We start from the raw sequence: 15,851 nt of genomic DNA, 5'->3' as shown, positions 1-15,851 counted from the left end.
GAGCATTTAAGAGTCATAATATCTTGTGCACATTTAACGTCATCCACAGAGGACAAGGGTCTTCAGCTAATCACAACTAAGAGCTGGAGAAACAGAGAAAGAGCTAAGAAACTCTTCTTACCATCTAGTACAAAGAGGGCAGGGGAGGAACTTCCCAGAAAAAAAAAAATTAATGGGGGACGGGAAGAGGGTGATTCTATAAAACTCTGTAATGCCTGCAGAAAGAATTATCAAACCAGAATTGCTTCTTGACTGCTCTTACTGTTTGGAAACTAGACTATACTCATTTCATGAAACTTCACAGAGAAAACATTTAGCTGCTGGGTAGAGAAGAAAAACAGAATAAAATGGCTTATACTTACAGTCCAGCATCCCTTGTTGAATGGAAGTATTTAACAGCATCATTGCAGTAGCAGCATCAATATCGGATTCTGTGAAGGAGAAGCAGCAAAACATTAGATCTTGGGTAAGCCTGACAAAATGAGGTCCCTAGAACATATGAACAATATATATCTACATATACTGGCCTCCGATAAAGAGCAGGTGGAAAAAGACATGTACGAATTTAGACAGAGCATGACACTTATAGAGTACAATACGGAAGTCTCATATCTTAACAATGACTTTCAAAAGCTGAACTCTCACATTGCACTTCCCGAAGCTGAAGCCAAGAGTCAGTGACATTAATTTGATGATGATGTTGCTATACTTATCAAAAAGTGGCTTTTGTTTGTACCAGTTGAGAAAGATTATGCATATGGCACAGCGAAGCATCTAAGCAGCTTCGTACCCTGGTTATGTGAATATGCAAAGCTGAGGAACAAATGCACCCATTAATGCAGCACTAATTCAGTGCACCTCTCTCCTCCAGCAGTACTTTTCACACTAACAACAACTCAAATGGAAGAAATGAAGAAGATGAGGAGGGAAAGGGCACTGAACTGCTCAATCCAGAAAGCATGGGGATCTAAATAATAAATAGACACTTTAAAAGGTTTAGGTGAACTGTGGCACTTTAAGCTACAGTGGCAAGCACTGCTGTAAAATTCCATCCTTGCCGCACTGAGCGGATTGCTTACATCTCAAAAAGGGCACCTTGAGGATATTATGGCAGAGTGACATTTCTAACCAGAATCAGGTGAAAGGGAAAAGAAACAAGCACACCTTTCAGCTACAGATGACAAAGCACAGGCTATATATTCATCTCCTTATATAGGAGAGAAATATGTAAAACTATATATATGGTGGACTAAACAGGCAAGAGAGGAGTAAAGAGACTGTGAGGTCTCACAAGAACCTTTTACCTTTGTGTCTCAGATCAAAAGATCACATCCCAGGTGTATGTTTGTACTTAGGTAGGTGTACATATGTACGTATGTACACGTGAGTGGAGGAACAGGGCTGGAAAACAATGCGTGGAAGGTGCCAGCAGTGAGCTGAACAGGCTCTCAGACCTGCTGAACTGGAACTGGGGTGGGAATTGCCAAAGTGAAGCACCAACAGTGTAATTTTTGATGGCATTTCCTCCCCCCTGGCCCCCATCATATGCATTAACTATGTTACTGAATTTGAGGGGAGGGTTAGCATTGGGAGGGGGACTGCAGAACTGTCAGTTTGGCTTCCTTATCTTATACAATTGTCCCTAACTTCATCTTGGTTAAGGAGAAGTTAGAAGATGGCATCGCCTTGGGCATGTTGTACCAACATGGAAAGGGGATCGAGCTGCTGTTTCCAACACAGGTTATAAAACATACATATTCCCCCCTTGTTTTCACTTTCTATCATTTTAAACCCAGCATACTTTAAGGTCTATACCACTGCACTCATGAGATTATTCTATTCTGTCTTGTCTTTTTTTGGCAGCAGCAGAGCCCCTGAATTTACAAGTCATATGTATCCAACTGACAACAAGAACAAGAAAAAAAAAAAAAAGAGAAGCATGAAGAGTTACTTTCCTCTGCTACCACATCAGAAAGTGAAATATTCCCATTCTTTACTCGCTGTCACAGACATTTTATTTTAACATGTGATGTTGGTATATAAACACCACCTTGTTAAAATGACAAGCAGTCAGAGGCATTAACGCAACACAGAATTACTACCTGCAAATAGCATTTCTGCATGTTAGTACCCCCAAAGAGGAGACACATTTCTGCAGTGACTTCTTAGCAGTGCTCTGCATCACCATTAATGTGCTTTGGCTTCATTTGTGATCGCTCTCCTCAATAGAGCAATATTTCCTAAATTTATGCTTCCCCAGCAGAACGGCTGAGGAAGCGCCTTATTACAAGGAATTCTTTCATCTGCACAACAGCTGTCCTATATGACCCTGCGTACATTAATGGCTTTCCTCTAACGCCAGGGAGATGCTGAGCAGGTTCACCAAGATGCAGAAATTAAATGAGAGCAGATAGATGTCATTATTTCGGCACCTCCAGTGTAGGAAATTGGAACAGTTAGCATCAGACTGGCAATCTCCAAACCTGTCACAGGACACACCAGCGAAATCATTAAGAGAGGGATTTCTTATTTTCTCTAACAAGCCCCAAGAATCCCAGATCCTTCAGCCCTGCAGCAGCCAGCCAGCCAAGGATGCTTCTTTGCCACCAGGATACCACCATAAAACCTCCATCTGGATGCATGATAATTATCATCTATGGACCAGGCAGCTGCTAGGTCTTTAAAAAAAACCTTGGCTTTGCTGCATAACCAATGTTTCTGGTTTCTGGCTGAAAGCTAAAAGCAACCTTCTCACCTCAATAGCTCACCGTGCTAGCAAAACCAGAGAGCTGGATGCCTGCTATGCTGCTGAAGTCCTACTTCCTCGGTGGCCTTTTATTAAACTTTTGAAAGAGCATTAGCAATAATCCTCTACAACAAATTAACACATGCTCACTTTTTCTTGGGATCGGCTCTTTTTTTTAAAAAAAAAAAGCACGATTCACTTTTCAGCACGTTTAAAAAAATTATTTTTGATGAGGATAAGCTTTCAGTGGATTAAGCTTTATTACTGAGGTACAAGTCCTGTGCTCAAAAGGCTTCTTCTAAAGAAATGCTGCAATATCCCAGCATGCTGTCTAGCTCCCTCCTGGTATCAAGGTCCACTAAAATGTTTTAAAATGAAGAAAAAACTTTTTAAAAAGTACATATGGGAAAATGAAGTAAGCATCTTCTGCTCAACAGCTGTTACTACTTCTATTTGCATTTGACTGCTGCTGAAAAACAGATTTCTATCTTAAATTCACTTTTGGGGGTGGGGGGGTGTTTGGTTTTGCTCTAAAATCTGAATCTGGCTTGCTGTTTTTTGTCGTGGAAAGCAGAAGTAGAAACGCCTCAGACAGAACGATGGCCAAGACCTTGTTACTCTAACACTTGTTAAAACCTGTAAGAGTAGGTATATCCCAGTGGGCTGAAGAAGGGGACACCAGAAAGACGAGCAATGCTGCACTTCAGCAGGGATTCCCCGAAAATAAACAGCAAAAAATACCCCCAAAACCTGCATTCGTTCTCAGTAGTAATACCACTTCGGGTTTGTCTGTGCTACAAAAGCACAAGCACAGCTATGTCAACATCCCCTGCACAACTTGCACGCTGCTGCCAGTGCCCACCCAACACCTTGGGCAGGTTTGCAAGTGCCGAACAACTGCCCTAACAGTGGTGCCAGCTACTGCAGGGACAACCAAGAGGGATGGGCACCTTCTGAAACATCATCTACAGACAGCTATGTTTAACCTGCTAGGTGGGGAAATGTGTTGTGCTACTGAGTTTCTGCGACCGCTAGAAGAGATCACTCATCGACAGTAACGTCCTGCGCGTGACTTGGTCTGATCCAATCTTTCTCCTCCAAGTTTTGGTGACTACAGTTAAGGTAACATTTATACAACATAAAAGCTTTTGGTTGGGGACATGCCTTGGTTTTGCCTGTACCTATGTCATTCCTTCTGCAGGAAATACAGAGGGATATAAACTTGGTTGAGAAGCAGCACTGCAGCATATGGTATCAAGACCTGTATTTGGAGTCCATATATTAAACCCATCCTATTTCTCTCCCCCAGAAGTTAAAATGAACATTTTGCAATTTTTAAGGCGATACCTTAAACTAAACAGACATCATGGGGCTCTTCTGTTAACTAGGTTAATATCCAGAATGGAGGTCTTCCTGCATAACTACACTAGCAATTGTGCCCAACTTTCTGGCAAGCGAGTGAAAAATACCACGTAGCTGTGAAATACTCCCCTGAATTGCTCCACATTCCCCTGCAAGTCCTGTCATGCTCTCCCAGCCACCTGTATCAAACAACCAACTACAGGGTACTTCTATGGCCACATCCCACAAGTTTTAGACATCAAAATTTGCTGCCTTTTCTAGTTCTCAGTTCTTGGTAACCAATAAAATTAACATAGAGATACGTAGCTTTCAGACTGGTTTTCTACTGAACTATTCATTCTTTAAGTATGTCATATTTGGGAGTGATGTGTCTGCTAAATACCTTGCTGGCAGAACGAGACAACTCCTATTATATCTTGAAATTCATCTTATGGATTTGATCTTAATACACATGCATGCATTCTACTACATCAGGGTTTTTTTTCATGATCTAGCAGACCCTTCAGAGCAGGTCCATACACAACATCAGCTGGGCTTCAGTACATGCTTGCAACTAAAAACAGGAGAGCAGCACAAAAGAAAATTAAATGTTTACCTTTGAGGGATCGGCCATGATTCTGCTGAAGGACTGAACTTAGGTAGTGGGGGGACGCTGACCTACTGAAAAAAAATTCAACAGGTCAAAGCCAAGCCCTAATTAGCCAAATGATTTGTGCAAAGTACAGTAGACATAATACTATGATCATAGAAAGGTACAAACAAAACCAACCCAGTCACCACAGTTGGGTGGGCAAGCAATTTCTATTGCCCTCAGTAGATGGCTTGACACATTGGTTGACGGTTTATGTAGCACAATTAAGCTATCATCAGCATTTTGAAAACACCCCCAAACACATACACTAAACAAGTCTTGTTGGCAAGCAATACAATTTCTACAGGTTTTATGTACCTGGATCTTAATCAAAGATATGTATTTTTCAATAAGTAAAACCTACATATGAACAAAACATTAGCTTATACAGGGATGCTTAGAGCCCAGGAGCGACAGAACAGAGAAGGAGCAGTTGTGTCCCTCTGCTCTTCAAAACAGTGGTGAGAGGTTAACAAAACCAAAAGGTAGCATCGTGCAAAAAGCCAGGGGAGAAACAGAACCAAACCAAGTTATCTGCCTATTTTAAAGTTGTCTGAAGCCGGGCTGTTTTGGTTATTTGTCTGCTTTTCTGCATTATCAGACCAGCTTTGCGCCAAAATAAAAGGCAAGTTAAAGCTTTCATGCGATTTTCTGCTACATGTCCAGCCCTAGTTATTCAGTTCATTATAAAGGTACTAGCAAACAGAAATAAATACAACAGAAATAGTACACAAGTATTAAAATTGCATGAAACATAGCAACGTGCCATCTTTTATAGTATTGCTAGAAGAATTCAAAGGGTGATAGCAGAATTTTCAAGCCCAACCTGTAACAGCAACCTCATAGGATTAATGGGGTGACTTCTATCATTAAGGTGTGTTTACCTTCTATATTTATCATATTTATAGGCAGTTCTATTTTCCAAATAGGGAACAACCACAAATTCCCCCCCCCAAAAAATAACACAGCTGCTAAGTGCTTTATATTTTTTTAATTACTGATCTAGATGATTAATTAAAATCCACACAATTATTTCTAGTTTTAAAAGGGTATTTTAAAATAAGGTCTTCATTTTTAAGTTGAATTTTGAATAAAATATTTTTACTGGTCACTAGCCAGTGCTGTGGCTGCACACATCATAACAACCCTGAGATCAGCTACTGTGCACAGCTGTTTATGAGGGATACCTATTTAATACTCTTGCTGCTCCAACTTGCCATCATAGTATCCAGACTCAGCTGGCCATTGGTAACAGCTCCAAAGGTTAGCACAGTGCAGACTGTTAATGGCAAGGAGGAGATGTGAAAAAAAAAAAACTGAAGCAAGATGGCTTGAAATGCATCATCTGAGCTATGTAAGGAACTCTTGCAGCTCTACAGTTGCATGGTGCTGGCAACCAAAGCTACTGAAAAGGGGAGTAATATTTAAGCATGTCCCGATGTGGTAACCTATGGGAGAAAAATCTAGTGCAGTTGAACACAAAAGTAGAGTTCACTGTCTGGTATGTTTTGTTGTGGGGGTGATGCAATGCAAAGGGAACAGATCCAAAAATTGCAGAAAAAAAAAAATTAAAATAATTAAAATACTTTTTTAAAAATCTCAAGGAAAGCAATGTGCCCACCCCAACATGGCTGGCTCTGCAGTCTGCAGGTAAATTGTACAAAGAGATGCTAAACATCTTAATCCTTTTGTCTGAGCTCAGATCCTTCAAGATCATATCCACGTAGAGCTTTCCTACAGCAAATTAATGCTTAGTATTGATTAAGACAAGCTATGCATATGCATAAGGTATTTGCAAGATGAGGACCCTGGCCATCCCCAGAGCCTAGGGATGTAACACATGTAGTACTAGAAACAGAATGCAGCTAGGGGCCTTCCACCAACTTGTTGAACAAGCTGTGCAGGAATAAAATGCACCACTGATGCCAATCATCTATGATAATACAAGTTTCATTTTAACTCGACACAGATTACAGTTTCAGAAAGCTTCTGCTCAAAGTAATACCTTAAATTTTATTTTAAAGTGCTGCTGAATGATAGGTATATTCCCACTAACACACTGTAAAATAATTATGAACACAAGCCCTCCCACAGAAAAATTCAGAGACTCTCACAGTCTAATTCTAGAATCACCCTATAGTTAAAATTGGAGAGTCCTTCCAGCCTCTCTCTAGCTGTACCTCTGGGCTTTCTCTTTCTCTCCACACACAAGGCAGCCCTTTGGGGACCCTTCCCCAAAATTAAGCCCGAATTTAAATCTAATACAAGAATTTTTAAACACAGAAGGGGAAAATATAAATCTCTTTTTTTCTATGTATGAATGAAAGTCCTACAAATGTTTTTTATTAAAGGGAAATAAACCAGCTTTCATTAGGAATAAGTTGAGTGTCTTAAAACACTGTTTTTATTTTGTTGTCCTTATATTTATAAGCACTGCAAAATCCTTCACATACTTAAGTCCATGGGGAATTTTGCCGTGTGGTTTCTTTAGGACCAGGATTTCCTTGTAATTGTGATTGTTGGCAAGTGTGACTAGTCCTCTAATAAAGGAAAAGAGTTCATAGAATCACAGAATCACTTAGGTTGGAAAAGACCTCTAGGATCATCAAGTCCAACTGTCAACCCAACACCACCATGTCTCCTAAACCGTGCCCTGAAGTGCCACGTCTACACATCTTTTAAATACCTCCAGGGTCTCCCCTCAGCCTCCTCTTCTCCAGGCTAAACAACCCCAGTTCCCTCAACCTCCCTGCATAAGACCTGCTCTCCAGACCCTTCACCAGCTTCGTCGCCCTTCTCTGGACACGCTCCAGCAACTCAATGTTCTTCTTGTACTGAGGGGCCCAAAACTGAACACAGGATTCAAGGTGTGGCCTCACCAGTGCCGAGCACAGAGGCACGATCACTGCACTATTCCTGCTGGCCACACTATTCCTGACAGAAGCCAGGGTGCTGTTGGCCTTCTTGACCACCTGGGCACACTACTGGCTCATGTTCAGGTGGCTGTCAACCAACACCCCCAGGTCCTTCTCTGCCAGGCAGATTTCCAGCTACTCTTCCCCAAGCCTGTAGTGTTGCATGGGCTTGTTGTGACCCAAGTGCAAGAGCCAGCACTTGGCCTCATTAAACCTCATACAGTTGGCCTTGGCCCATCACTAAAACCAGCTTCAAATCAGAGTCCTGGATCTTGCAAGTACCTTCGCATTCAGATAAAAGCTCTCCTTCCCTACACCTGATTTCAGTATGTTGTATTTATACAAGCTAGGTAAATCATACTTCAATGCTTGTATCACTGGAGTAATCTTGAAGACCTTGGAAACATTAAAAGCTTAACTGGTCAAGGCTCTGAACGACCTGCCCTAGATGGAGTCTGTATTGATCCCCTGCTCCTCTGGCTGGACAGACAACAGCCAGAGGTCCCTTCCTATCTGCATTGTTCTCTAAATTTTAAAGTTTGACCATGTTAACGTAGACACAGTGTTAACAAAGCTTTCAAGGACCAAACCTTCACTCAAGTTATACTGAAAAATGGAATTCTATGACCTTAGATAGAAACATTAATGCCTGTAAAAAACATTATCATCTAGAGTCAAATTACAGTAGTTTCGACAATCTTTGTTCCCATAAAACAAAGGCTGACAATACCATCAGCCATCTCATATTGTCTGATCTTACTATTTCTTAATACTTAAATGCTTCAGGGTTATTTTAGTAATGCTCTTGTTCCAGCAGAAAGCTGGAAAACAGGAAACTTCTGTCTGGCTCGTTCAAACCCAAAATGATCCTTTACGGCTCAAGATGGCTGGAAGGTCAGAGACCTTGTAGATCTTGTAGATTACAAGCCCAACTGGAAAAGCCCACGCCAGACAGCTAAGGCTTGCATGGGGGTGCCAGCTCCCAGGGTCAGTGTCCCCTTGGACCCTTAAATGTCTACTCAATGTTATCAGTTTTCCTGCTCCAGTAATCCCAGGTCCTCCTGTTTGTTAAGGAAACTCCTTGCAATAAGGTTAAGGCATAGGGCAATGTGCGGATACCTTAAATATCTCTTATCTCACCCAAATTCTTCGCTGAACTAGATAAACCAGCCACATGCCTACCTAAGAACTGAGCTCACCAATATCAAGGCATTCCTCTCTTTCTGTCCTCCTCCTCTGTGTCCCACCTCTGTAGGCTGACCCAGCTGCCGTTCCTCTTCCTCTACTGAGAACACATTACATAGACTTCAAATTCTACAAAATGTATTGCCTAATTTTAAAATGTGTCAGCTGAGGAATCCCTGATTTCAGAAGCCTTGCATGCTCCACTTCAGTGTATGTTTATGGTAAAGGCTGTTCTTTGCACCCCTGCTGCAAAATGCTTTTAACAGCCTCAGAGAAACGCTCCTTTCTTAGACCAGCCGCTCTAAGCACTTCAGATTGTAGAAAAGTTGATTGTTTTTGACAACAGCATAGAACATGTATATTTTATAACCAGATGAATGACTTACAGGAGAAGACACACACCTCCTTCTAAGTTAGCAGCACCGGGTACCCTAGATCAGTCCTGGTAAACTGTGCTTGAAGGAAGATTTTGCTCCAGTCCTCAGACTGCCTGCCCTCCAGAGAAATGGGGTTGCCAGTAAGCACCCAGCGCAGTCCTGACCTTTTAAATTCTCTCACAGTTATGAGGATGACTGGGACACAAAGCCCAGATCTGGTATCTGGGAAGCCTGAGTTCGTTACGTCTCCCCACCTCATCTAGCCAGTCTCACCTAAGCCCCAGTCAAATTCGTCTCTCGGGTGGCAGCCGGTAACAACACATCAGCATCTGCGCAGGCATTTCCTCTGCTAGGTGGAGTAACACAACCACATGCCGCACTTGGATGAGAAAATTCACCTACCTTGGTGGTGACGCTGGTGGAGTATAAAATGCAAGTGCTGAGGGAAAAGGCTGCTTTTTCAATGCTTGGACAAGATTAGGTTTATATTCTGGGTCAACGCACCATAATGAACCTTTTCCATTCACCTGCAAGAAATAAGTACTGCAAATTAGAAAATCCAGGGACCAGGATCTTACAGTAATTTCTAATTTAATATTCCCAAGATGTAGCAAAATGCAATGACATAGGCACCCACCGCTGTACAGCTGACGTACATCACCTGCATGAAAAGCGGATGGTCCTAAACCAAGTGTGTGGTCCCAAGACCCTTGTTACACTGTATGGAAACACCCATCTTGCAGCTTGGAATAGCATATCCAAAGCACCATTTCTATTCATGTTCATCCACTGAAAGCTGTAAACCTTATTTAAACACTTGGCAAATACAGCTGTGAGTTTAAGGATCTGTCCAGGCACCAATGAATTATCAGCAGTCTTTTGATTAACAGGTTTCTAAGTAAGAAACCAAAGCACCTTTCCCTTCACTTAGGTATGGCCACATACTATTTTAACTTTACACCACTCTGTCAAAGCAATTTGCCAGATGTTCAACTACATAATGGATTATTCCCACTTTTTCAAAATCTGAAAGCATAATTAATATATTTTTGATGCACCTAACAATGTAAGCACCACTGTGCTAGTTACTCCTGATATTAAATTTGGTATGCTGAAAGGTAAGCACGATAAAGCACCTCATGCTCCTCTTGAGGGTTTCTTCAGATATTTACTATATAAAGAAAAAAATCCTGTTTTTTCAGCCTGCTAGTTCTTGCAAAATAAAGAGGAAAATTAAAGAGGAAAAGTTAAAACAATTCTATGATCACTGACCTATGATCTATGATGATGATGACTGATAGATCAGCTAACAGCTCTAGAGGTAGCAGCACCAGGTTTTTTGGGGGGAAAGAGATGTTACAGGGTTGGTCATGCACATAGCAGAAGGATGGGGCAGCTCTACACTTGAATGGGAAGATTTTTCTATAGGAATTCAGGGGGAAAAAAATCTCAGAGCAAAAACCCAAGCTTCATGGATCACCTCCTGTGAGCCCAGCCAGCCTCCTCCTGCCAGTACCAAGGGGGTATTAATACCATTTTTTGGATGGAAACTCCATGACTTACTTAAGACTGAAAAGGACCTGCAAAGCATGTAAGTCTGTGGCCCTATTTAAGTCATGGGATTTTTCCTGAAAAGAGGAAATACTTCGCTATCAATAGTGAAAAATCAAATCGGTAAGAGCTCCAGCTGAGAAACTGAGAGATGCTGTTCCATAATTTTAGTAGAAGCCACTGCCTTCCATAAAGAGCTGCAGCATCTCTCAAAAGTTCTTTGGTTTTTTTACCTGGATCTTTCTTATACTCATCTTTACATGCTAAAACTTGAGCACAGCCTGTAAGATACCAATCAAGAAGCTTACCTTTAATTAAACAGCCAATTCCTTCACCATAGTGACTGGCAGGATGATTCAGCTAGTTAGGTACTAATGGATGGAACTAATTGGGAGGATATCCCCCATCATCCCAATAACAGACTAATGCCCTGATCGCTTCCCTACACCTTTCCCAAGCCAGCCAGCTCATTACTTTTTCCCCTGTAAAAGACCCTGCCTAACTCTGAGTTCCCTCCCACTTTAGTAGCTTTGAGGCTCTCACCCTCCAGGAGCAGCAAGAACAACCACCACCCACACACCACTGCTCTACACTATTTTATCTGCTACTTTAGGAGAGCACTTACACCTGACACCTACTTCAGTTCAACTGTGGGCAGCAGCCAGAATAAGGTTAGTTTTCCTTTTCATCTTCCCAGACACTTGCTCCCACTAGGTTGCTGCCCTGATAATACAATACAGTGATTTTGGGTGGGTATTGCAACAGCAAGCTGAACCAGGGCACACCCTTGACACCATACAGACATTCAATCCAGCGCAAGCAGGTGATAAACAGGGCAACTTCTTCTTCAGGTAGTAAGGCTGGATTAGGTGTAAAGCAAAACCATGCTTCCATCCACCATTATTTGTACTAAAAGCAGACATTGAGAAAAGAAATAATGCCCATGGGGCTGCTCACATGTGCCGTTGCACTCACGTCTGCTGGTTTGCAAAAGAAGACAGACACACAGTAGAAAGCCAACACAGGCCTGAAGCTAGTGCCACACTTTAGGGGAAAGATGTGCACAGCTGGAGCTGAGAATCCCATAAAACACAGATACATCCAGCTTTAAAACAAACCAGCGGTATAACCACACCACCAAAAGACTGCCATTTCTCCTAGAAAAGACAAAGCCTAGGTGATCCAAAATGCTAAACCACCTTTGGAGGTTACTAATTCACATCAACAGTGGGGCAATTGTTGATGTGCTAGCTGAAATGTAGATGTAACTTTTATTTACCACCTACGGAAACGTCCCTCCAGAGTCAGCGCAGAGCAGCCACCAGACTGTTTTGATTCCCCATCTCAAAATGAGTGGGCCGTTAAATTGTTCTGAGATGTTTTTTTGGTCTGACTATCATCTCTTCTGCATCTTTGTAACATTTCTTATTTGACTTGTAGGAATTTATCCAGCCAAATAAAGAAAATTGGGAAGGGAAATAATCCCTGCATTTTGAAGCACTGGACTATTTCATAACAACAGTAAGTTTCCAGTCCCTAGCATTTCCGGGCTTGATTATAGCAACATGGGTTGGAGGCAAGACATCCCCCATGGCACAGCTGCGTCCTTTACCTGTACTACCGCCTCACCATGGTCCTTCCTCTGCTAGCAATGAAGTATGACCACCAAGTATGACCAGATCAGTGAGGAAAGCCCAAGGAGTGACCAAAGCAGAGCAACTCAGCCAGCATTGGTGGCTTGGGCTTGCTACAGAGGCAGACACCCGTCCCACACTGCAGAAAGCCCTCCATGAGCTCCAGCCCTGGGCAGCGGCCCCAGCTCCATTCAGTATGGGTAGTTCTCACCAGCTTCTTCCACTCGAGCTAGGTGAACCACAGGAAAACATTGTGCATGTGCATGGAGGTATATCATATATTCACCAAGTTTATCAGGTAACAGACATCTCTCTCCTATCTCTACAGGCTTATAGATAGGACCTGCTCTTTGCCCAAATATTTGACTAGCCACACAGACTGTTTACCACCATCTCTTGTAAAAAAAAAACCTCTAAAAGAAGGAAAAAAAACCCAACCCTAAAACACATATCTACCAAGAAGAAGAAGAAAGGGAGATCTTTTGGAAGATATTCAAGCCCTGTCCCCACCGTCTTCTGGAGAGAAGAGACGGTGGCAGGGCCACATCCATGTAAGCAGTGAAATGCCAAATTGATGCTTGATGTGGATGCCAATCCTGTCTCCTCATACCTTTTCTCCTCAGGGGTATCGATTAATAAAAAATTCCCAAACCCAAAACTGTAAAAACAAGCCTACCAAAGAGCAGGGAGACTTTTCAGGGCTTTCAACTCCAAAGGGCTTTTCATTCCAGGTCCTCCCATGCTGTATATCAGACACTGCTCCCTCAAATAAAGCAATATCTCACTGTAGACCTCTGTCCCCCCAACCCCAAGGCTGTGCAACAGTACTTAAGATGCAAAGAGCATTAGCAGTGTCTTCTGAGGATCACTAGCCCACAACCACACCTTCACATCTTCAGGGGCACCAGGGCACAGCAGGTATGCTGGAAGGCAAGCAGCGTCCCAGGAAATGGCTCCAGTGCTCTCCCCTTGCTCTCCATCAGCTCCAGCTCCCAACCACCATTCCCAGAGAACCACTGAAACCTCGTCTGTCTGGATGACTGCAGACATGAGTTCAACTGCAACTCTAATAAGGGTATTTCAGCTCATAAGTCTATCACCTGGGGTAAACCTTGACAAACCACTTAGATACAGCAGCATCACAGTATGTGCATGCAGAAAGGGTAATGTATATTTTAGCAGAGATTTGACGTACATACATCCTGATTCCATGGCATGAGAAGTTCCTCCTCTCAATTGCAGTGCTGGCTCATAAGACCTCTCAAAGCAGTTACTTTCCCTTCAGTGCCCTTCAACTCATTAAAAGAAAACCATAACGTACAATACTTTTCAGCAATCCAGGCAAGGACAGCCTTCCCTCAATCTCTGCTGAATGCCATCCTGGACTCCCAAATGCCCACAGCCTGCTGCGACAGGCAGGGTAAAGGTATTTAGCTGGCTGATACGAATATACATGCAAACAGAACAACCATTCACAGCTACGTCTGCAGCATTGTGCAGCACAATGCGGCGCAGCTCCGTGGAAATAGCTCTGCAGGGTGAGAGAGTTGGTGCTGGGGGATCACCTGCACGTGCCTTGCAGGTTTTTTGACTCCAGATCTGCTAAAGCAGGGTCTTGTGAACAACATCTGGGAGCAGTCAGGGCATAGCAAGCACGCTTCTGCAGGACATCTTCCAGGTTAGCACCAGCCAAAATGAATCCAGTTCATGTGTCCCAATACTGCCCTGCAGTGCCAGCTCACATGGGTAAGTGGGGGAACAAATCATGAGACTCACTTCGAAATGTGAAGTCCAAACCAGAATATTAGCATTATGGCAAACATGAGGAAGGATTCTTCCTACCATAGCTGCCAGACCTCCAAGAGATGATTTTGTAGCTGACAGCTGGCAGCAATAGTGAGGGAGGTGTCAGAAAGCAGCCTGCTCTGGGATGCAGGGGCACAGATCCTCCCCTCCTGTCAGACACTTACACTCTTCCAATACAAGATCCAAGATTCATTTGAAAGGCTTTAAAACCCTTCTAACCCTGGCATTGCAAAATAAAGCATGCTCCTCTCATGCAACATGCCATAGGCACCTCTGCTTCCACAGGCACTTGGGATAGAAGAAAGCTGACTACGTGCTCACTTCGAGACACAATTAAGATGACATTAACAAAGAAAAAATAGGAAGAAAATACAAAATTATCTTGCCCTCTCAAAGAAGCACCCAGAGGCATGGTTACAGGCAACATAAGCAGCAAGACAAGCTTGCAAGCTATGGCCGCTCGCTGCAAGAAGTGACACCAGAGGAGGTCATCCAAAGGGGTCTGTAGCATTCCTGTCATCCCCCGTGGAGTGTGTGCATGCCACTGTGCACCACAGACTTATTTTGCAGGAAGAATTTAGAACAGTACCCTCATCTGGTCCGTTTCAAAGCAGGGCAGAGAGTAAAGATTTAACTACTGCGTGCTGGAAATGGGGAAGCTTCAGCAAAGTTTCAGGAGAGGCTTTTTTGGGGTAGGGTTTTTTTTTGTAAAAGCAGTTTCTGTTCTTAAGAGTTAGAGTTGTGCAGTCTCTAGAGCCTTGGGAAAACCCTGACAAAGCACATCAACATCACCTTACTGGTAGATGTGGTACCTACTCTACATTTTGTTTTTCCTACTAGAGGTGTCACATCTAGCAGCAAGCCATCCTTTGGCTTTCCTTCAGCCACCCTGAGCCCAGCAATACTGGTGGAGTTGGCAGAGTAAGAAGAGGACCTAGTCTCTAGATCCTGCCACCCATGTGCCAGGACGTGAGGTTTGACTGGTAACTCCTAAATGGCAAGGGTTTCCAGGCTGGAAACTGCTGAGCTTTAAAAGGCAGATCCACAGACAGCAGGAACTCGTCCACTGATTTAGAAGAATTCCCTTCCCTGTGCCAATTCTTCTGAAACTCATGTCTCCCTTCCTGGATAGAGCCACCCAGTCCTTTAAGGGCACCTTTGCCACCTGCAGCAGCATGCAGTCGCTGCTCAGGTCCACAGGCACAGCTTGCAGCATCTCAGTTACTCCATTACAGCACCTGGAGCCAAATTAAAAGCCTGTCCTAACACTTGGCAGGACAGAGCTATGGGGGAGTTACTGGACTTGCCATACAGCAGTAAAAAAGTCTTTTTTTTTCAGGGAAAAGCTGCTACTTGGGAAAACAATACCCTAACAATTTAATGTAAAAGCAGGGATATTGAGAAGTGGTGAAGTTCAGTCCTACCAGTGCAAGGCAGTCCTTCCCAATGCCCGCTCAGCTCCAGGACGTCTATCTACAGCGAGAGGCCGTCAAGCATGCCAGGCATTGCATGCATTTCTGATAAACAGCCTGTTACCACTTAGGCTGACCTCCAAGCACACAGGTCCAGGATTTGTTTGCTGACTTTTGGTATGTCGTTTGTTGGTTTATGTAAGTCGGAGCTGGCTCTTTGAGGAATGGGATG

At 43.1% G+C, this 15,851-nt stretch overlaps 1 protein-coding gene across 3 annotated transcripts in view; it reads right to left on the bottom strand.

Annotated features, from left to right (window-relative positions):
* FOXN2 (forkhead box N2) overlaps positions 1 to 15,851 on the bottom strand; it is a 35,925-nt gene that overhangs the window by 4,711 nt on the left and 15,363 nt on the right. For 2 of the 3 annotated variants that reach the window (XM_064446442.1, XM_064446443.1), the window contains 3 exons: positions 9,619 to 9,743; positions 4,704 to 4,768; positions 363 to 431 (listed from right to left, as the gene is read on the bottom strand). In XM_064446442.1, coding sequence (XP_064302512.1) covers positions 363 to 431; positions 4,704 to 4,768; positions 9,619 to 9,743 — 259 coding nt within the window. The remainder of the gene's footprint in view (positions 1 to 362; positions 432 to 4,703; positions 4,769 to 9,618; positions 9,744 to 15,851) is intronic. The other variant, XM_064446444.1, reaches the window with a different exon arrangement.

This window comes from Phalacrocorax carbo, chromosome 3 (genome assembly GCF_963921805.1).
Source record: "Phalacrocorax carbo chromosome 3, bPhaCar2.1, whole genome shotgun sequence".
NCBI classification, from domain to species: Eukaryota; Metazoa; Chordata; class Aves; order Suliformes; family Phalacrocoracidae; genus Phalacrocorax; species Phalacrocorax carbo.
This window is presented reverse-complemented; position numbering and strand designations above follow the sequence as displayed.